The following is a 23,686-nucleotide window of genomic DNA, read 5'->3' on the forward strand; positions in this document are numbered from 1 at the left end:
GCTATATTCTAATGCTAATTGCTGCAAGACGGAACAGATATAAATATACTTTTTTCCTGATGAAAGAAGAGACTCTAATCTTTCTTTTGGTAGGTTCCCATGCTTTTATAGCAATAGAACACAATATTCTGAGGTCCTTGCAATCAGTCAAAATCCAGTAAAATAGCGGGAGCAAAGGGGGTTGCTTCAGTGAAAATGGCTGCGAGTTAAGTAGATATAATGTGGGACAACAGTAGGGCTGGGTATCGATTCAAATTTCTTCAATCGATTCAATTTCGATTCACAAGGGTCACTTGTGTTCACTTCAGTTCAATCCAATATTGATACATTTTTTGGAACATATATTTTTTTTAAATAACAAGGACATGATAAAAACTCCACAAACATTACATTCCAAATACAATTTTGCAAAGGCAGTAACTGGTTAATTGATTTATTAATGAAAATAACATGTGTTATAATCACTTAAGTGTTACACAAACATTGACATCAGCATGGATGAGGTGAAAATGTTATCATAATTTGAATTCAATAAATATAAATAAAAAAAGATTCTGGAAATGCAATAAATTAGGTATTTTATAAATGTAAGAAAATACTTTTAAATTAATGTGAACAGTGCATTTGAAGAAAACACTAAGATATAAAACAATTAGTCTTTAAAGGTCCCATATTATGAAAACGCAATTTAGTGGGGTTTTCTATCAATAATATGCATCCCCGGCCAGTCTACAATCCAACCAGGTATGAAAAAAGTCTGTCTGAAACTTCTTCAGCTTTCTCCTCCTTTCTAAAATGTGTGCTTCAAATGGGCAGATTAAACTTCCGTAACTTAGTGACGTAAAAAAAACACAGAAGTGCACTCGACCCAGCCCCCTCGGGTTAGTGGCACCACCTCTGGTAAAGGTTTGTCACGCCCACTGAAAATCGAAAAGCTGGTTGCTCCTTTCTTTTTCTCCCCCTGCTCGCAAATGCTCCGAAGGAGAGGGGAAACAATGAGCAGGAAAAAGTGGTTGCTTCTTTCGTCCCAAGTCTTTGAGAAGACAGTGGATTAATTTTATTTTTGAAGGACATGTACCGACATCATTTCTCAAAGGACTGTTTTTTAATGAAAGCCTGTTCAGAGCTGGATTTGCAACACGTTTAAACATAATGGATCGGTCCCAACGGTGCGACACGACTGCAAACGGGAAAGATGTAAGTTTAACATTTTTGATTTAGCCTTCTTTCCTATCCTTTATAATAATGCACCTTCTACCATATTACTGGTGTATTTTTAGTGCCTAAAGTGGGAGCTACATTTGTCCTGTGGAGGTTGTTTGGTTACAAGAGGTCAGATATGATAAAGGAGACGGTGGTTGGATAATATGAAGCGGTTCGGTATTGTTTTGTCAAGATACAATCCAGTGGTTAAAATGGTTAATTTGCCGTGACTGGCAACTCGCCACCTAGTTGACATGACTTTGTGATGCTAACCGACCGCTAAGTGGTCTCGACGAGACGGCTTGCACGTTGCGACCGCGCAGTGGCCTAAATGTGCACATTTGTGTTAATCATAACCGCTTGTAAATGTCTGCAAGCATTCACGGCAAATCTGAGACATTCACGGCAAAATAACGTTGGCGGGAGATTTGCCGGTTACGGCAAAAATAACCACTGCCTAAACAATCACAAATTAACGCTAGTCTCTGTAGTAACGTTATGCTACTTGTTCTTATGGTAAAACGTTATGCCACTTTCCACATATTAAAATAGTTGTCAAATGTGCAAAAGACATGTCTGTATTTTTCCTTTCTTCTGCTCCCATGACCAGTCGTTTCCATTCACAACATTAGCACATGGCTACAATGACCGAAATCACTGCCCCTTCGAGAGAGAAGGGCGTGGCATGGTGCATCTATTTACATAAAAGTAACACACCCCTAAAACAGGCTGTTTTGAACAGAGCATTTTTTGGCTGATTAGGGACAGCAAAAATATTAGATCCAAAGTCAATTTTGACGAATGCATGTCACAGACATGTCTTTTACACATTTGAGAACTATTTTAGTATGTTGAAAAGTTGAATAATATGAGACCTTTAAAATGCTGGGGGAAAAAAGATAGTCAAAATATTAAAAGACATTAAAACAATCGATTCATACTTTTATGAATCAATGTCACGCTCAAAGTAAAATCGATTTAATATCGATTATTCAAAAAACATTTTTTTAACCCAGCCCTAGACAACAGTGACATTACCAAGAACTAGATGCCCCTCCAAAACGAGACGAAAAGTGGTAAGGGAGCTTATCTGATGGCCGACAGTGATATTGCAGGACGTGCAGCAATTTCTCGCAAGTACTGGCTGTTCAGCACATCGGACAACAACCTCACATATTGTCGCTGTCCTGTGAAAAACATGTCAATTTTTGAAATATTTTTTACACTGGGATGTCTGCATTCAATTTAATCCCATACACATAAAAATGTATTTGAAAAAAAAGACAAAAATGGACATGTGTTTTTCATAAGACAGCGACGATATTCTTGATTTATCTTGGCTATGTGATCAAATAGAAAGATGGAAGCCATATCTTACAAAAAATAAATAAATACTTGAAAATTCCTAAATGCATGTGGGAAAAGCCGACTAGAACAGTTGAATACTACTTGGGATTATTAAGACAAAATGTTGGCATGTGTGTGCTGATTTAAGATTAATTCTGAACACAGTGACAACACTGTGCATATATGTGCAACTGCAATATTTCAGCTGTTAAATGTTACATTTCCTTTCAAAATATTTGCTTCCAATTGAGCTGTACAAGATATAGGTCATACATAAAGTATACTGTAAATGGCGAAACATTTTTTGAAATGATTTATAGTCTTCATTTTTTTTCACAAAAATCTGCCTAAGAATTTTCTTATTCTTCCAGGTCATTTCATTCTCAGGGCATTGAATCGATCACAACAAGCCTGTTCTGTTTGTCTTTGAAGACGTTTGCCTCTCATCTGAGCGGACTTCATCAGTTCATTCAACAACGCTTGGTTACAACTTTAGCAACCTGAGTTGGTGTTGAAAAACTCAACTGTTTATGTTGGACACACGTCTCAACACCACAAATGGTGTAATTCTTTAGCAATGCAAAACACGAGTTACGATGCATTGCAGCGGGCATGGCGGCAATCACACAAGATGAAATAATTATACAATCAATGACGTGACAATATATATCCAGTAAAACAGATTATGTGTCAACATTGAACATACACTTACAATGTCAGTGAGTGGTGGGTGTGAAAAAGAGCTGTGGCCCAAATGGCATTTCAAAAACATAAGTTCAATTTCTGGTCTCAATTCATATGATAGCAAAACAATTTAAAACAAGAAAAAAAAATCACAATACAGGAAAAAAAATTGCATAAAAAAATAAAATAAAAATAAAAATGTGTTCTCCAAACAATAAGGGTAAAAATAATAAATGCATTTTCCTACCTGGACCTGCATCCATAATGTTAGCTTGTTCTTGACGATCAGCTAACAGCTGTGATGACCCAGGCATGCTGACTGGATCTGAACGCAAAGGCTGCATCCTAAAAAGGCCAAAAATGCATAACGTTGTATACAGATTAAGTCAATGTGTATGAAGCAAAGACCTAAATTACCATACCTCAACCAAATTTTTACTTCAAGTGACTTTTTTAAATTTAATAACTGGTACTGTATCTTGTGGCTTGAAATGACACACAAAACTGGCAAACATTGTTTGAATGCATGTTAGGAACTACATATGTGGTTCAAACTCTTACATTAATGAAATAAAAGCTCACAGTGTCAGTGACCCAAGAAATAACTTGAATCTGGAGTCTGTCAAAAGTAAAAAATTAAAACTAGAGTAGCTCAGAATGGGCCTTCACATCCCGGGCCACTTTGGTGTACTTGCACGTTGGGGCACATTGGAATTTGCAAATTTTTTGAAATGGTACAATAAACTTTTTGTTCTAAGCAAATTGCGATTGATGTGATTCACCCACTATGAGAAAAACATCAAACACATATTTGCTTTTGCTAGTAGGTGGCAATACCACTTAAAGGATTACTCAACAGGAAGACAGACTCTTGCTCCACCCCTCACTAAAATTTGAAATTGGCACTCAAAGGGGGTGTTGCCTGGAGGAGCGTTGGGTTGCGGATGGGAAGAGGGTTGGGCGTGGTCTGGCTGTGATTGACAGCAGCAACTCACTATAAGAAGCCGTTTAAGGAGGTGTGTACGAGAATGAGCTGGCGGGTGGCAGGGGTGACGTCATGCGGAACAAGTGACAAATTTAACGTCTAGTGTAATGAGAGAACAAACAGCCAAATTGTGTTTATCTCAGTGTTTAACTTTAAGATGGCACCAAAGACGTGTTTTTTTTGCCCCCAAATCAAGCTTTAAACAAACATGAACTAAAGTGTAAAAAGAATGACCAGGACATGTACACAGCATTTGTAGACCCCAGTTTATACAGTTAATCACCCAAAAAAAGTTGATTAAGTGTTGAGTTATGCTTTAAGTTTGTAAGCATTTTGTCTTTCGTGGCAAAGGAAATATGAAACACAAAATTTTATCCCCGACCCCATCATATAGTATTTGGAAAACTGAAGATTTTGTCCCCTGCTGTTGTCTCAGGTCTTGACATAGTTGTAACGAAATATTGCCCGCAACCCTCAATTTTTTGGCCTTTTTAAACGTTTTCCTCTAGGGAATGTGTGTTCTTAACCCTGTGTTTTCTCAAACCAACCAGAGACAGTTCAAAAAGGAAAAACTCTTTGAATTTCCCTCCAGCAGGAACTGGATTTTTATTTATTTTTTTACAACACACAGGAAACACATACCTCAGCGCCTACCGAGACCTAAAAGCCTGTTTAGGAAGCAGACTAGCGATAAGACTGCTTATCAGTCCCCAGACCATCTTTTATGGTCTGGTTTATCCACATGAATCAGCCATGTGTTTTTGGAAACAACGCCCCTTGGAAGTTATACGGTACAAAAGTGCCCTCCAGCGGTCACTATCCGTATTATCTTCAAGAATCCTGCCGCTCCTAATTAATCTGAAGTCTACATAATTCGGGAAATAAACGGACTCTATCTACTTGACTGATATCAAGTGACTTTTGTTGTTTATCTTTGTACACAACCTGTATGTCTATCTCAAATTAATGATGTGGTAACTTCTGTAGCCACCTAAGTTTAGCTAATTAGTAAGCTTAGCGGATTCAATAACATTATGATCGCAGTAATCTTGAAATGTGTTCAGAATGAAAATGATCAAATGCTATCCCAAAAGCTTGGTCTCAGTCGACCAAGTCTGCTTCAAGCGCACGGAAGAGGTGGAACTACTGCCTGACTCCCTGGGACACAGTTTAAAAGCCAGCGCGTGAAGGAACTTCCCCCTCTTCTTCGCTCCTTCTTCTTGTCTCTTCTTCGCGCATCTGCCTCTTCTCCTCCTGCCCCATGAACTTCTGACCATCACGAGAGACGTGGTCGCCGAACATGCTGAGAGCGACCACGTGGCTTCCTTCTTCTTAAAATGTTCTAGGGGGCGCTAGTGAGTCTTTTTTTTCCTTTTTTTAATTGCACATTACACTATAAAAAAATTATCATTTTGACGAGCCAGATGTGTGTGCCAAGTTCCACAGGTTTTGGAGCATGTTCAGGTCCTCAAAATCAGCGTTGCTTTCTTGGCAACATTTTACGAAAACTCACAAACTTCGTGTTGTAACATCATGGAGGCCTAAATATTCTTCCGAGCAAATATGATGTAGATCCGGTAGATCTTTTGAGTGATATAAGTGCTAAGAGTAGCGTGCTAATTAGCGTTAGCGAGTCAATGGCGCTTTAAATTGTGCTCTGCCTTGAACTAGCTACCTTCCGGAAACGAGCTAAACAAAGTGTGTTTGCATTTAAGTGTGCACTGTATGTAATTTTCTTAATTTAGTTTTACAGTTAATCTCAACTGGAGTGTAATAAACGGCTTGATACCAGCAACATTGGACTCTTTTGACAGACTGTTCGCTGTCTGCTAAACTGTACTAGTCTGGTCAGAGAGGACAGATTATATATACTATAAAAGCTATAACATGTATAGTTAACTCCACATGCTGTTTTTGTGGAAAAAGCACTTTCCTTATATTTCAAAATTAATTGATAAGTTTTATCGTGGTCTATTTGAATTGCAATATAAGTAATTGTCTGTGTTTAAATCATAAGTTTTGGAACTTAAATGTTAGGAAGTGAAGTCAGGGATGCACAAAGTATTTTTAACCATTAAGTTAAACTGTCATGATTGGCATTGTTCCTTTTGGTTTTCCTTGTGTCCCTGTTGTCAATGTCTGTCTCGTCAAGCTTTATCATGTCTACCTGTGCTTGCCATCCTGGTCGCTTGTGTCATCTAATCAGCTCCCTCAGCCAGGTGTCTCTCGTCTCGATAGTATGTGTATTGAGGCCCCGTCCACATGAAAGCCAGTTTCTTTTTTTTTTCTTTTTTTCCTAAAGAGCTCAGTATTGTTCATTCGGTAATGTCATCATCATTGCTCTTTATTATTATTATTATTATTTTTTTTAAATATATATATATATATATTTTTTTTTGTATGTGGGTGAGTATGTGTATGTGCGTGCGTGCGTGCATGTATTTGTTAGCTCACTAAAAACCTATTAGAAAAAATCCCATATCGTTCACCTAAACCGAACACCGCCGTCAGGAGACCCGAGGGGACCAAAGAAAACCAAGGAAGGTGAAATCCAGCACCGACCAGACACCACCCACCGGGCCACCCACCAGAATTCTTCCCCAACCCCAGAAACATCTAAATTCCAACAAATCCAAAAAAAAATAAAAAATCAGGGAGACCTCAAGAGACCGAAGGAGAGACTGAGGAAAATAAGGAAGGACAAACAAAGCCGAGTGAGATCCACAGACACCAGCCTCCACCGATTCAATGACCTGAGGAAGAAGCAGATTGTGTCTGAGTTTCGATAGATGCTGGTGTGGTGGATCTGGCATGCATGAAAATCTCCACCAAAGAGGAGAGCCGTCGACCCCTGCCAGGACAGAGCAAGCGCAACACCTCAGGGCGGCAGCGTCAAAGGACAACCCCCGGGCCCCACCAGGGCCACCGGCCGGAGAGCAAACCCAGGAGCAGGAGCGCCCCCCACCCCAACACGGCCCGCGCCCCCGACCCAACGCAGCAGGACGGGGCACTGCAGGCCTGCCAGGCACCCCACCGGCCCCCAACCCCCGCCCCCCATCCACCCCCGCCATCCACCCCAACCCAGCCCCAGCCGCCCCCAGGTCCCCAATCCCCCAGACACCCCCCACCCCGCAACCCCCCCCCCCCAAACCCCACCCCGACCAACCGGCAGCACCCAGGCACCGGCGCCGAAGAGGGGCCGGACAGCGGAGCGGAGAGGGCAGCCGCGCCCACCCCACCCCCCGCCGCGTGGAGGGACGGAACACCGGGGGCAGAAGGGGAGATGGGGGCACCGGAGGACGGCCGACACCCCCGAACCCCAGGCCCAGCGGGGGAAGGCCCCGGTCGTCACCCCAGCGTTCTTTGTGAAAGTTAACCCCTGTTACTGAGTCCGCCAGCTCGCCGACTGGCGAACTCTACCCTTAAACCGTGAATGTGACCCCACCCAGTGTATATACAAGTGTGTGTGTGTGTGTGTGGGGGGGGGGGGGTGTGCATTAACAATAGATAGGGGGGGGGGGTACACGGACAGGGGACCGCAGCACTGCTCTATACCGCGGTCCCCAACCGATGGCACCCCCACAAGACCCCCCCCCCCAGAAAGCCAGTTTCAATGTATCCTCAAGTTTCGTACCGTTCAGGCCGTTCATCCACACGCTATAAACGTATTACATTTGTAAAGTTTTAATTTTTTAACCAGGCCAATAACATAACAGCCAATTACGTAGTAAGTTATTACGTCATTGGCCTTTAAAATTATTATTGTTATTATTTTTAAATTACGGTTATTACGTTATAGGTTCAGGATTTGTATTATGTTATGGGCTTTTATTATGTTATTCGCTTCTACAGCATTCTTAATAAACTCGAGTCCTCGAGTTACGGCCGAGTTCCATTCCTACACTGGCAATGTAACCCAAATTATGACTTAAGTCGGATTTTACCATTAAAGTCGATATTTACATCAAAATACGTTGTACGGTAATTATAAAAAAACATATATGCGCTACCCGGAAGAGCCGGAACCAATATATGGCACAGCGGAGCTAATTCAAATGGAAATGTGACATGCCTGATGGCGAGCCGACTTGCTGATGGACGTCCGTTGCTGGAGGTAAGCACAAGAACTTTAAATAACTTTAAAATGGCATGATTACTGTGGGAAATTAATGAAAAAGAAGGTGCTGCGGACGAGGCACGGGCACCGTAAAGACGAAACAACGTAGGTTGCATATGACGTAACTCAAGGATTCCATGTATACTATATGATATTTTTCTAACAATACCTCAGGCTATACAGGTCCAGGTCATCTGTGTCAAAGTCCAGGAGAGGCTGCTGTGTATCAGATGGGCCCTGAGACTGAAGCACTGAGGATGAAGATGAGATGACTGTAGTCTGACCTGAAGGATGAATGGTCTTGAACTGAAATTGGGGTCCCATCCACAGCCGACGATGGGGACCTGTATGAGTAACAATCTCCACCTGAGAGTATAAATGTAAATAATGTAAGAACATGACATCATTGTCAGACACGAAATTAGGGGTAAGATGTTTGTCGAGCATTAGTGTTTCTAATATCATAATATTTTTAAATGTGAAAACATTTTCTTGTTTTGTACCAAAAAATAATCGTTTGAATGATCGTGATTTCAATTGGGATTATTATTGTTTCCATAATCGAGTAGCGCTACACAGGAGGAAGCCGAGGACAGCAGTCAACCAGAAACAAGCGTGAAAACATTCCACCAAACAGGAGCGGACGGTCTCTATTTTTATTTTCCAGCAGTACAAAAGTTTACATTTTGGTCTAAGTTTACAAAAATAAGTGATTTTGAAGAGACTGTATGGCGTAACTATAGGGTGTTGTAGGGTAAAGCAGTTCAATTAATTGTTAAATTAATCATTATTAATTATTATATGAATAATTATTTGATTCATTAATTGCAGGTTTATACTCACATCTAAAACCTGCAGGACTCCGACCCTCCAGGATCAGGATTGGGGAAGCCTGTGCTAGGCCCTCCTTCTCAGGAAGAACTCTCTTCTAATGTTTGTCAGGTTTCGGTTCTTTGGGGGTTGGGTTTTTGTTCATTATGGGTGTTCTTGTTGTTTTTGTCTGTGGTTGGTGTGTCTCATTTAGTGTTGGTATATTTAGTCTGTTGTGTTTGTCCAGTCGGTGTGGGTGCATTGCCTATGTTATGTAAGTTAGCGCATCAAGTCTTTTTCACAGCCAAGTCGTCACAACTAAGTAGCCATTGTCACCACCAAGTAATCATTGTCACCGCCAAGTAATCATTGTCACCGCCAAGAAGCCAATGTCACCGCCAAGTAGCCATAGCCCCAGCCAAGTCAAGTCACTTCACAGCAAGTCAAATCAGATCCTGTCACGTCACATTCGTTCCAGTCATGGCGACCAGTCTACTCACGTCCCGTCCAGTCATGGTGACCAGTCCACTCACGCCCGTCCAGGCATGGCGACCAGTCAACTCATGTCCCGTCCAGTCATGACGACCAGTCCACTCACGCCCGTCTAGTCATGGTGACCAGTCCACTCAAGCCCCGTCCAGTCATGGCGACCAGTCCACTCAAGTCCTGCCCAGTCACGGCGACTAGTCTACTCACATCACATCCAGTCATGGCGACCAGTCCAGTCACGATTGTCTGCTCACATTTTTCCCTATGTTTCATTAAAGTTCCTCATATTGCACTTCATTCCTGTCTCACTGCCTTGCTTCCCCACATTTGGGTCCACCATCCCTCAACCATTCACACCCACCCTGACAGCTTATGTGGTATTGTGTGATTGTTACATTGTTATTTAGTGTCATCAGTGCTACCAAAGTAGCTAGGGTGTGAGAGTGTGTGTACATGTAAAAGTTGTAGTATACAATTACACCTGCTAAAATAAATGGTAGTTAAAAAGTGTCTGTAAAATATATACTGTAGTCATAAGACAGTAGATCAAAATAACACCAAATGACCTGATTTGATAGACTGTATCAATAGATATCTACATGATCCACTTACGTAAAGTGGAGTACTGACTAACCTTTGCTTGTTCTCTATTGCCTTTTGTGCTCTTGGCAAACTAACATGAAAAGTATAACCAGATTTGGATGCATTTGATTTAATCAATTATGAATAGAGTGGAATTATTCATGGCAAAACATAGTGGGTTACCTGCCGACATCAGAAAAGTGAGTTTTTGGCTTAGTCAGGCTGAAAAAAGTGGTAGTGATTTAACGGACATCTATGAGACACTTACTGGAAACGTGAACATAATTGTGTGCAGTTGATTATGAATATTCCATAATGTAATATTTGTTCCTCTTCATGCTACAATTTTAGGCGTTTTCAAGAGCTAGGTGAGCCCCTGACAAGCACTTCAGATGAGTTTCTATGCATCTTGCCCTTCATGTCTGATTGTTGCCTTGTCAAAGACAAATGTTCACATTTGCTTTGATAAATGTACACAATGCTCCTTTTTTGGTAATTAATGTGTGATGATTAGAACACTGTATGCCCATTTCTCCCATGACATGCAAAAACAGTGGATTGTCATATAGCCCTCCAAACCAGAATAAATTTCCCTGGAGATTGCTAGGGATTTGCAGAGTGAATTCATCATGAAAAATAAGCATAACTTTTTTTAAGTCCACAAAACAACATATGCTGCCTACCCAAGACCTTGACCATGCCATTAGATAAGAAGACATTTTCTAGACAAATTATTTATTAACTAATCATCAACTGAGGCTGAATTTATACTGCAGTTTCAAATGCTCAATTGTTATTTAAAGCCTGTATCGAATTCTGATCTGCTGATGGTACTTTTAGGAAATATTACAGCCTTTGATTTGCTCCAAATTTAATTATAGTTTATATATAATTATATTATATTCCACTGATATTTTAACAGCTCCTGACAATTTCAGGTTAATATATTTTTTTCTTAAGGTACTTGCTATGGACTTTTGAAAGATGCAAGGAACAAAACGTGTGCCCTGGATTGGCTGGCAAGCAGTTCAGGGTGTACCCCGCCTACTGCCCGAAGACAGCTGGGATAGGCTCCAGCGCCCCCCGCAACGGCCTGGGAATGCCTTGGGATCCCATCAGAGGAGCTGGTTGAAGTGGCTGGGGAAAGGGAAGTCTGGGCTTCCCTGCTAAAGCTGCTGACTCCGCGACCCGACCCCGGATAAGCAGTAGATGATGGATGGATGGGATTACAGCACATTTAACTGAAACACCTTACTCTGACACAAATATTTAATTGGCCTAGTTTTCTTAAAACATAGGTAACTGTATCTGTATATGAACTCAACTGAATGTCAAGTTCAGTCATGTCATATTGAATTTATTGTATGAAACGGTTACAAGAACAAAGTGTTGTGTAATTCAAAATTGATGGGCTCTAAAAACAAATCACATAAGACAAAGGATGAATGGTAAATGTGTTCATGCATGCAATAAAAATCATATCAAATATTTATTACACACAAAGCAAGCGGTGAAGGGGACCAGAACAAGTATGCTCTGGTGTCAGCATAGTAGATGGAGATTATGTCTGTTTGATTGTGTCACAGTGTCACTCAGTTAGGAAAGGCAGGGGTCTGACCTGAGAGAGCCACTCCTCATCATCCTGCCCAATGTAAACAGTTGTCAGGCTATCTGATGACTCGTGATGTTTGCTTTGGCTCAGGCTTCCCGGGAACATCCCTGAAAGAATACATTCAGATATAGTCTTCAATTTAAAAACAACCAGTCAATGAAAATCTATTTAAATTGGTAAATGGACAGAACAAACATTCCAATACAATACTCAACAAATATACAGGGTGTGCATAAAGTATCTTTACAATTAAAACAATTTATTGCAAAGGCAGTTGTTGAGATACCTTAATAGAGTTATTTTATTTTAATGAGTGTTTATTAGGTTGTTGTTGTTTTTTTACTCAATTTAACATATTTAAGGCCCTAATTACATCATATCAAATATTCCAATTAGATTTTATATATATATATATATATATATATATATATATATATATATATATATACATATACAGTGCTGCTCAAAAGTTTGTGAACCCTGCAGGAATAGTCAGGTTTTTTGTATAAAATATTAAAACAATCGTATTAAATGTTTAGTCATATCCCAATCTACAATGCTGACATTGAAAATAATGGACTTGAACAAAAATAATGATAATATTGTCATTCATTATTGAGCAAAAGTTGATGATTTAAGAAAAACTTCATGGGCGCAAAAGTATGTGAACCTCTCACTTAATCAGACATTGCACCTCCTTTTGCAATGATAACTTCATCCAAACACTTTTATTTTGTGACTTATCAGTCTTTCACATCTACTTTGCCACTCTTCCTTGCAAAATGCAGCCAATTGAGAGGGGTTGGATGGGCGTTTAGCATAAACTGCCCGCTTCAGGTCCCACCCCAGTATATTGAAATAATTTAAGTCAGGATTTTAACTGGAAACATCCAGAACATGAATCTTGTTGTTCTTCAGACATTCCTTGGTTGTATTGCTGGAATGCTTTAGATTATTGTCATGTTACACGATTCATCTTTTACCAGGCTGTAACTTCACAAAGAACGGCTTCAGGTTATGGTCCAGGATTTCACAATATTCCTCTGGATTCATGATTCCGTGGATTATGTGGAGTCCTGAGGATGAAAAGCCAGCCCAGAATTTAACATTCTCACCACCCTGCTTCACTGTAGGGAGAAGGTTCTTTTGCTGGTATGCAATGTTGACTTTTCACCAAGCATGACTGTTTTAGTTGTGACCAAACACTTCAAATTTCACAGAAGGGACTTCCAAAAAGCTTCAGGTTTGTCCAGGTACTCTCTGGCAAAGTTAAGATGGGCAGCTTTGATCTTTTTTGTGAGGAGAGGCTTCTACCTAGCAAGCCTTTCATGAAAGCCTTGTCGATTGACTTTTCTTCTGATTGTTGAAGCATGCACGTGTCCCCGATGCAGCAAAAGAGGTCTGCAAATCCCTTGATGTTGATGTTGGCTTTCACCTGAATTATCATTTGTCTTGTGGGTCTTGCTGATATTTTAGAAGGTCATCCACTTCTTGGCTGAATTGTAGTAATTTTCAGTGTTCTCTAGTTGCAGATAATCTGCTTCACAGTGGAATGATGAAGCTCAAACTTTTTAAGATGACTTTATAGCTTTCCGCAAACAGATGTGCTGTCACTACCCACTTCCTGAGGTCCCCTGAGATTTCTCTTCCTCTCAGCATGATTGACCTGTATGGGTTCACCTGGGTAAGACTAAAGTGATGTGGTTTTGTCTCTGTTTCAGTCAGTAGGTGCGTTTCCATTAGAACTTTTCGCAAAAATCGAAGCGATATTGTACTATTTCGATAAAGTACAATTTCGATTTCCTGGTGTTTCCAGTCAAGAGTGTTTCGCTTCTGAGGCCAAATTCTCGTAATATCCCGTCTCGCAGGATCTCGCAGTTCCGTAGGATCTGCTCATGATGTTTACTAAGACAGATGTCTGGAGTTCTTAACTCTTTGACTGCCAAGCATTTTCAGAAAAGAGGATATGTGGGTGCCAGCTGATTTAAGCATTTTGACTGATCTTTCAAGGCCCACAGAAAATTTTGTGTTTGGACTATGGAAACACAGATACTACCAAATGAAAGATTAAACTCTCATCTTTAATCAGAAACCTAACCTACCTTATTCCGTTTTTCAGTAATCAACAATAGAAAATAGGTTAGTTTCACCCAAATGCTCTGTTTTGGACCAAAATACGGAGAAATCAAGCTTTTTGTGAAACAATATTATTTCATGCACTCTAGTGAATTTGACTTTTTCCATGAATGATGCCACAAACACCTAAACAGTGCTTTACTTCTGTAAAACACTACCACCAACAATGAAAAAGTGTTTTTTGATAGCAAAATACGTTTATTTACATTCAACAGTGTAACAATTTGACAAAACAATTTGGCAAACTATTTACAAATGTGTGCAACTGTGGTACTGTTTACAATTGTGTGGATGTTTCAACTACACCGTTTTTCTTTTTGTGAGGTATATTGTGTATTGTGTTCCGGGGAGTAGCAGGTATATACTGCAGTGTGTGTTTGGCCATGTTGTCATCAAGTCTACTCTCAGGATCATGATACTGTGACCTGGTGTTGCGTCTGGCTTCCTCATGTCCTTCAGTTCCTATACCGGGTGTTAAGAGATGTTCTGATCCATCTTATCCACTCCATTCATGGTGGCATCGTAGTCCAGAACCAGTGTCTTCTCCGTGATCAGACTGTACCCACTCCTCCGATGAATATGCATTGGACTCAGGGTACTCTTCATCGTCCGATTGAACGTCCGCCTGTGCAGAAGTGCTCGTTTTCCGGCGTTAGCATCGCTAGCCGGTGAGGCTTTACGACGTGATCGAAGCCGCCGCGTCAACGCTTCCAACTTCGGCGTCAACGCTTCCAACTTCGGCGTCAACCTCGGAGTCACCATCATCATCATTAATGTGCTCTTTAGCATTGGTCGATGCTTTTCGTCTTTGAAAAAAATGCTCAAGCGTGAGCTGCTTGCAACCGATCGCCATTTTCGCTTCCTCAGCCATTCTCCCCTCAACACTCTAGCTCCGCCTCACGTCTTCTACTGACGCCTACACAATCTTGTCCAAAGAAAGTCATCGCTGCCATCTAGTGCCCAAAAATAGTCATTATACTAACTCGACCTGCTTGATACTTTCAGCACAGCTTGCCAAGGCTTTCCTCCACCCGTTTCCCCCAAAAAAACAAAAAACATAGTGAACGTCTTTTAACGTCTTTGGCGGCGCTCATTTAGATTTTACTAAACGTTATTAAATTTATTAAATTAATTAAATAAATATTCCACAAGGGTTAATGGACCTCAATATTGGCACCATTATTTGCAAAAAGCAAATCAAGACAGTACTCAATTTCTTGCCATGTTTGCTGTAGGATAGCTTCAACATCACTTTCCCATCCATCAAAAACACATAAAAACACAACATTTTAATGTGAATAAAAAACATTAACAAACACTCATTAAATTAAAAAAATAATTATAATTGATATAATTTAAAAACACTAGTTATTCAAAAAAGGTCCCAAAATTCACAAAAAAAGTATTTAAGCTTAGAGGGGGTGGATTTTAAAGCGTGATGAAAAAAGGTAAATGTGAATTTTGGCTATGAAACAGGTTTTGCGAATAACCACTGGCAAGACCGGATACACGTCGCACATTTTGACCGGATATTACGTCACACGTACGTTTGTAGTCCCAAAGCAATGTCGAACGATAAAGTAGGGTATGTTTTGGGGGGACGACAAAACAGAAATATTTTTGTAATATTAACATTATCATGGATATTATTGCTATTTTAGATGCAAAAAAGCAAAGAAGCGTGAGCTGCTTGCAACCGGTCGCCATTTTCGCTTCCTCAGCCATTCTCCCCTCAACACGTCTCACGTCTTCTACTGACGCCTACCCGATCTTGTCCAAAGAGAGTCATCGCTGCCATCTAGTGCCCAAAAATAGTCATAATACTAACTCGACCTGCTTGATACTTTCAGCACAGCTTGCCAAGGTTTTCCTCCACCCGTTTCCAAAAAAACCCAAAAAAAACATAGTGAACGTCTTTTAACGTCTTTGGCGGCGCTCATTTGGATTTTACTAAACGTTATTAAACGTTTTTGGCGGTCAAAGAGTTAATATTACTCTAAAAACATCTCCCTCCCCTCATCAAGCGGGTTCAGGCATTTGGTGTTGTGTGCGCGCGCGCTTATAACTCGTGTTATGGTGCGGACGGATGGATTTCAACGACGACGTGCACCGTATGTCGCCCGTTTGCTCGTTGCCCGGGGCAACGGCCATTTCTGATGCAACAATATGGGACGTGCATTGAATGGCGGCATATTGGCTCCATAGCTGAATGGCTTTGTGCTTAAAAAGACTTGTTATCCCCTCCGGAGGCAGCTCCAACACAAAAGCGAGTGGCCTACTTCCTTTCCTCCGTGCTGGGCGGGCGTCACATGACTACAGGTAATGCGCAAAAAGTGCTTCCATTGCCCTTTAGCGAAATAATTTTATTTCAACATGTCTCAAAAACCACCTCATGAAAGCGTAAAAACTTTTTTGCGATACTAGTGTTTTTTAAAAAATCACGTGTTTTCATTAACGGCGTGCTTTTGTGCAACTTGCCTTTTGCACAAAACTGAGGGTAATGGAAATGTACCTATCGATGCACAATTTCTTCGCTAAACCGCTCTCATCTCATTGGTCCATTTTAGTGGTTAGTTTAGCTACCAATTTGTTCTACCTGATCCTACTTGACTGCTTGTTTTAAGCAATGCAGCTCAGGGTTCACTTACTTTTGCACCTACATTAATTGACCAAAAACTTTTTAAATTTTTGTTTTGACTCCACAATTGATTAAAAAAAAAGAACAATGCATTGAAATGCTAAACCTACACCTGTTATTTCATATAAAATGTAATGGTTCAGATTGAACAACAAAATCATGTTGAAACAATTGGAAAATCCAAATTGCTTAAGAGGTTCACAAACTTTTGAGCAGCACTGTGTATATATATATATATATATATATATATATATATATATATATATATTTTATTATATATTTTTTTATTTACTTTTTTGCTCATAGCTCATTTTATTGTCCATAGAGGGCAACATAAATAAATAAAAACTGCATATGTATGGTTAGGTCTGATGCCACTGAACATTTTGAGTGGTTCAAAGTAAAACAAAATATTTAGAAATTACTTACTTAATTTTGGACAAAATAAATCGCGGTCAACAATATAAAATTGCAATTGTCCCAAAAAATGGACATGCCCCCCCAAAATTTATGATTGTATTCAAGGCCCGAATTACACCATATCAAGTATTCCAGTTTGAACTTTTTTTTATGTTTATATACATCATAGTTAGTTTTTCTCATGCCACAATATTACTTCCATTGTCCATAGAGTGCATCAAAAATAAATACATAAATAAAAACTACAGATGTGTGGATAGGTCTGATGCCAATGAACATTTGGAGTGGTCTCAAGTAAAAAAAAAAAATTTCATGAATGACTCAGTTATCATACTTCAGGCAGAGACAATTTTTGGTTACGTTCCATAATACACACATAAATATTCCACAAGGGTTAATGGACCTCAATATTGGCACCATTATTTGCACAAAGCAAATCAAGACAGTACTCAATTTCTTGCCATGTTTGCTGTAGGATAGCTTCAACATCACTTTCCCATCCATCAAAAACACAAAAAAACCACAAAATTTTAATGTGAATAAAAAACATTAATAAACACTCATTAAATTAAAAAATTATAAAGTCACAACTGTTACTTGAAAAAACTTTGCCGATTCACGTACATCTCCCGAGTAATGCCCCCGCAGAGCGCATATTGGACTTTTGATGACGTAGAGGTCGGATATATGCGACTTGGCCGTTCAGAATGCGGTCGCATTGCAAAAATTTGGATACATATCCGATCTAGGACCAAATATGAAAGTGACCGAGGTCGGATATGAAAAAAATCGGAATTGAGCCATTCAGACTGACACAAAAAAGTCAGATACAGGTCGCATGTGTGCAAAAAAATCCAATCTGGCTCGCATTTACCTGCAGTGTAAACATAGCCTAAAACATTGATCGATATGTGTGTATGTTTGGTCACTTTCAGGGGACTTTCGATTGACATTTATACAAGCTGCACACTGAGCACTTTATAATGTATTAGGATAAAATATTTTCAAAAATACTGTTAGGCGTTTGAACTGTGAGGCCGACATGGTAACGTTCATCTACCATGCCAGTTTGCTGTTCATTTAACCTTTGTAAAGTGTACCAAAAGAAGAGATGGGAAATCCAGGTCCAGAAAGTAGTTTGGCTTTAGCTACAGGTGCTTGTACTCAACCGGCAGGTAAACGAGGTCATTATGAGAAGCGCCTGTGGCTAAAGCCAAACTCAGGCAGGGTTTTCACTTTCTTGACCTAGTTTTTCCACCTCTAACCGATAGATAGAAGCAGATTTTTATCAGTGAAAACATTGCTCCAGTATACATGTATATGGTATACCTGTATGTTGGATGAGCAAGATTTACTTTACTTATAACTTGCTTAACACAAGTGATGACTTGAATTGACTGCCTTGAAAGTGAGTGGGTACCCAGTTTCGTATGCTTTATATATTCCACAGTACCTCAGGACTTGCTTGAAACTTGAAGATTAAGACTTCACACTTATGATCTGCACGTATGGGACTTGCGCAATCCTCTCAATCTATCTATTTTTTTATTATTGTTTTTACATTATCATCACAATTATTTAATTCTGCTTCATCACATAACATGCTCAGTACCATGGAATATAGTGTCCGTCTTTATTAAATGTGGGGGTTGTGGTATTTTGCTGTGCTGAATGCCAGTGGCCTCTTAGTAAGAGCAGTGAAGCAGGCAGTCAGCACAAGAACAAAGGCTGCTTAGGTACTGATGAATCTCAATCTCATGGGGCCTGGGGCCCATAGCCAGTGGCTGAACAGGCTGATCTCCAAGGACAGATAAGGGCTTCATAGAGTTTGAAAGCTGACTGTATGGTGTGGTAAAGGCTAATGGTCTTTTTTTTTATTTATTATTAATTGAAGTTACTCTCTCATCAGCTGTACTATACAGGATTTAATCTGCTAGAAATCATTCTAGGCTGGCCCATTTGTCTTTTATCTCACTTTCAACCATTAGTTCCCTTTTGAATGGTACTTGCGCAGATTCTGGCATATTGACATACTGGGTCAGCTTAGTCCATGATATCATGAAGGCCAGATTTGATTGACAGCTTCTTCATTCAGCCAGCTACAACTACCATAGGCGTTCTCTATTTCTCTTTGATTACTGACCCAGTCATGGCACAAAGGTTTCTCATTACCAATGCCTGATGCCCCAAAAGCCCTCACTGTGGCCCCTTCTGCAATAAAGACCAATTGACAAGGCATCTGTGACTGTTGTTTCGTGGGTGTAAACGTCCAACCAGAGTCAGTCAGTTTCTACAATTAGAATTATACAACTGGTAGCGAGAGGCTGGAAACGGCCAAAAAGCATACCCTGTTTTGATCCTACAATTACACTCAGTGCTCAGTGGAGCTTGAAAGGAAATGCAGGAGGACAGTCATTAATAACAATGTGTGGAGTAGTTTCTAAATATATTCTAGAAAGGTAAAATGTGTTATATGTGCATTAAAGCTTTTTTTTGGTCCCCTGTTTTGTGGAGTTTGTCACTCTCTTACTCGCAACTGCCACCTCTGGCCTTAAAGTAGCTTTTCAATCTTAACAAAATATTTTCATAACTTTTCATCGATTTAAAAGTAGTTGAATGGTTCCTTTGCCATGGCCTGAGGGGGTCTGTATAATTTTTACTGGCAGTAAACAACTTTGAGGAGGATGGTAGGAACACTGTCACACAAAAAACTACAAATGTGCTGACTACTTTATGGCATACGTCACATCCCCTTTTACCCATTCATTACAGAGACGGAAGTCAATTTGAATGTCGTGGACTGAAAAATGACGCAATGCACTTGTCCGCATGAGAAATGTGGTCTTCCTTCAGGCATAACGTTAGCAACTTTGTCTATATGACGGCGCCATAATCAACGTAAACTGAAAGTTCCTTAGTGTTGCTTTAGGCGTAACTGATAACTAACATGGCTCTCTAGCGCCCCCAGAGTGGAAAAACAAAAAAACAATCCCGGCACGTTTGACCTAGGGCAGCGTAGGCAACCCTGGTCCTCAAGAGCCGCAGTCCTGTGTGTTTTAGATGTCTCCCTCCTCCAACACAGGTGAGGATCGTGATCAGGCTTCTCCAGAGATTGTTGATATGCTGGTCATTTGAATCACCTGTGATGGAGGAGGGAGACATCTAAAACACGCAGGACTGCAGCTCTCAAAGACCAGGGCCTCACTTCTGATGGCAAATTATTCCATTTGCGTGCAGCATAACAGCTAAATGATGCTTCACCATTCTTGCTTTGAAACATTGGCTCCACTAATTGAGCCCAGTCTGCAGCCCTACTGAGTTTATATTCAATTAGAATTTAGTGTACGCAGTTAGAATGTAGAAATAAAATTTGCTTTTATTTTGTTTTTTGGCAAGGACATTTTTAACATGTTCAAAAAATATGTAATAAAATAATAATAATTAAAATAAATAAATTGTTTTAGTTCCAGTTACATTGTTGGGCAATTTGTACTTTTTTTGCTCTGATGAAAAATAACCATCAGAATTACTTTTCAATTACTCAGTTTCCTGAAAAGTATTTTCACGGAATACTTACAGTATTTACTCATACACAAGTAATTATTTGGAGGACTGCTTTTTACTTTTACTTGAGTCCTACAATTCTAAAGTAGCAGTACTCTCACTTGAGTACAATTTTTGGCTACTCTACCTACCTCTGCCCATCAATTAAACCCAGTTCATAAGATTGTTCTAGCTTTAGGTGTCAACAGTGGCACAGTTGCACTGTAATTATTTGCAAAATGCAACTGGACAAGGGTGTATAATTGGGCTTTAATTTGTTGTATGGTTTAATATTTTTCTCTTGGATCACTTCTTCATTGCACTACCCAGCCCCACAGGACACAATCAAAAAGAAGGCTGCAAAGGGATCACAAAGGGAGCTGAGAAATAGGATGTTGAGCATGTGTTTGAGAAGCACAGCACAAAAACCTAAGATGGTATTCCATGACAAAGGTCGGGTCAAAAGTTGGACTATTTTAAGAAAACTGTACCAGAGGGGAAATGTACACAACAATGAATTTAGAGCCAAAAATATTCTTTTATATGCTTGCCTTTGTCACGCTTGGCTCGTTTGTGAAATAAAGAATGTATCACTGTTATGCAGCAACTGATTCAATTCAAATGCATAATTATCATGATGTGTTCAGTTCCACTGCCCATTTTGGCAGACATAATGGTGGAATATGACACCTGTGAACATCACTCGAACTTGTCCTCATTATTCTGACACTAGAGGAGATTAGCACACATGAGAAAATATCCTACCAGTTAGACCTGAATCACACAGCTCTATTTGAACCAGGACATTTATTGGTTGATTCAAGGATCAAACACCTGAATGAATTTTGCCATAAAGCTCCACGTTAGAGAACAGCAACTTGTGCAAAAAGTACTGAAACATTTTACAGTTGGACATGAGCATTCAAAAGCTTAGAGAAATGCACATTAAGTTCACCTGTAAAGGTTTGAATGGATTTTAGGCTCGTCCTGAAATTTCACCCAAAAGCCAAATATCCCTAACTTTTTGTGAGTAGTGTATGTGTTTATGGGATAGCTAAAATCAGTTAAATTGCCGCCATTTTTTTTAAAATACCCCTGATAAAATATTAGAATGGCTCCCTGGAAAAAAAAGAAACGAAAAAAAAAGTTTTGTGTTGTAATAAAAATATGAAAACAAACTAGAGCTGCGAGCAGCTATAAAGGGCCCTCGCAGCCTGGGCAACTTTGGGGTACTTGCACAATGGGGTACAGGCACGTTGGGGTACAGGTACATTCAAAGCCAAATTTCTTTAAAAATGGCACAATATACCTTTACATATGGATTGTTTTAATTTTTTGCCAGGTGTGATAAGTGTGTAAAGCTCAAAGAGTTTTGGTCAATGTTAAAATCCTAAAAAAACAGCGTCCGTTTTTATTTATTTATTTATTTTCGTTAGTTTTACTCATAGCACAATATTGCTTGTATTGTCCATAGAGGGCATCAAAAATAAATAAATAAATAAATAAAAAGTACATATGTATTGATAGGTCTGATGCCACTGAACATTTTGAGTGGTGGAAAGTGTATCCAAATTTTAGACAAAATACCTTATGTGTCGTAATATTTTTTGTCGATCCAAGGTCTAGGTGGCGCTATATTTATAACTGACTATTGTCATAGGGATACCTTCAGGTCGTGACTATAAACATACATGTGAAGTTTGGGCACGTACCAAGGAGTTACTATGCATTTCGCAAGTTTGAAGTAAATTGGCTGAATCGTGTAGGAGAAATGGGCAAAAGAATGCCCCCTGTAAATGTGCAAAAATCGGCAAAAACAAAAGTGTACACTAAAAAATTCATAGCTCACTTCCTGTTTATTTTAGCATATGGGTCCGAGAGACTTTTTTGTAGGTGTTGGGCTCCCTCACATACCTAAAAATTGTCGTAGCTCTTGCTTAAACGTACAATACATGGGCTGCTTCGTTAAATGAATAGTAGGGGGTGCTAGTGAGTCATTTTTGTAAAAATCGTACAATACATGATAAAATATTGCTCATTTTGCCAGGCCAGATGTGTGAGCCAAGTTTCACGAGTTTCTGTTCATGTTGAGGTCCTCAAAATCGGCGTTGTTTTCTTAGCGAACACTGTGTAGCCCCACCCACAGTGATTCATGAAAAGTCGCAAACTTTGTGTTGAACCATCATGAAGACCTAAACAGTCTTCTGAGCAAATATGAGGTAGATCTGGTTAACCTGATTGGAGAACAACATCGAAGAAAAAAAACATGTATTTCATTTGCCCAGTAGAGGGTGCTATGACTATGATGAAATCATAGTCATAGCGCACAAATTTGGAGAAGATAGGATCATCTGGGTCAAGTGAAAGCAGCTTTTATTGTCACGGTAAATCATCAGACTTTGCTGCACTGTCATGGCCACGCCACGCTGAAAAGTCACAATATTTGGCGTGAGGCATGATCAACATGTTAAAGCTTCTGTGACAAATTTTCAACTGGTCCCTTTCATGGGCTTGGTGCAGTTGATGAAAATGAAAAAAAATTCAATTTTTGTCACCACTGGGTGGCGATATAGATATAACAGAATATTATCATAGATGAGAAGTTTGGGATTTTTGGAGCATGTACAGGGGAGTTATTAAACATGTTCTCCTTTGTGGCGAAGCAAATATGAAACGCAGAGTTTGAGGCCCCGCCCCTGTCATATAGTATTTCGAAAGCTTACGTTTTTTTTCCCCAGTCGTTGTCCCAGGTCTTGAGATGATACAGGCCAAGTTTTAACTCAATTGAATGTATCGTCTAGGAAAAGGGGTCAATTGTATGACCCATATGAATGTGCAAAAATGGGCCAAAATTGGACATTCAACAATTCATAGCTCAATTCCTGTACATTTTAGGATATGGCCATGATGGACTTTTTTGTACGTCTCGGGGTGCTACACATGCCTGCCAATTTTCGTAGCTGTAGGTCTAACATGCCGGGATTGTTTTTAATTTTGTCCTGTAGGGGACGATATGGAGCCATGTCATTATGACAATTTTATAATATCACATTTTTTGCCGTACCCGAAGAGTGTGCAAAGTTTGGTGAGTTTTCAAGAAATAGAAGAAGAAGAAAAAGT

At 39.7% G+C, this 23,686-nt stretch overlaps 1 protein-coding gene across 8 annotated transcripts in view; it reads right to left on the reverse strand.

Moving 5' to 3' along the window:
• The window catches only part of bcas3 (BCAS3 microtubule associated cell migration factor), a 419,103-nt gene that overhangs the window by 255,228 nt on the left and 140,189 nt on the right, over positions 1 to 23,686 (reverse strand). For 7 of the 8 annotated variants that reach the window (XM_086081198.1, XM_086081204.1, XM_086081203.1 and 4 more), the window contains 3 exons: positions 11,836 to 11,936; positions 8,506 to 8,702; positions 3,482 to 3,579 (listed from right to left, as the gene is read on the reverse strand). In XM_086081198.1, the coding sequence (XP_085937324.1) occupies positions 3,482 to 3,579; positions 8,506 to 8,702; positions 11,836 to 11,936 (396 nt within the window). Of the gene's footprint in view, positions 1 to 3,481; positions 3,580 to 8,495; positions 8,703 to 11,835; positions 11,937 to 23,686 lie in introns of those variants that run through there. The other variant, XM_086081206.1, reaches the window with a different exon arrangement.

This window comes from Leptonotus elevatus, chromosome 7 (assembly GCF_054856555.1).
Source record: "Leptonotus elevatus isolate MCC_2025b chromosome 7, RoL_Lele_1.0, whole genome shotgun sequence".
In the NCBI taxonomy this organism is placed as follows: Eukaryota; Metazoa; Chordata; class Actinopteri; order Syngnathiformes; family Syngnathidae; genus Leptonotus; species Leptonotus elevatus.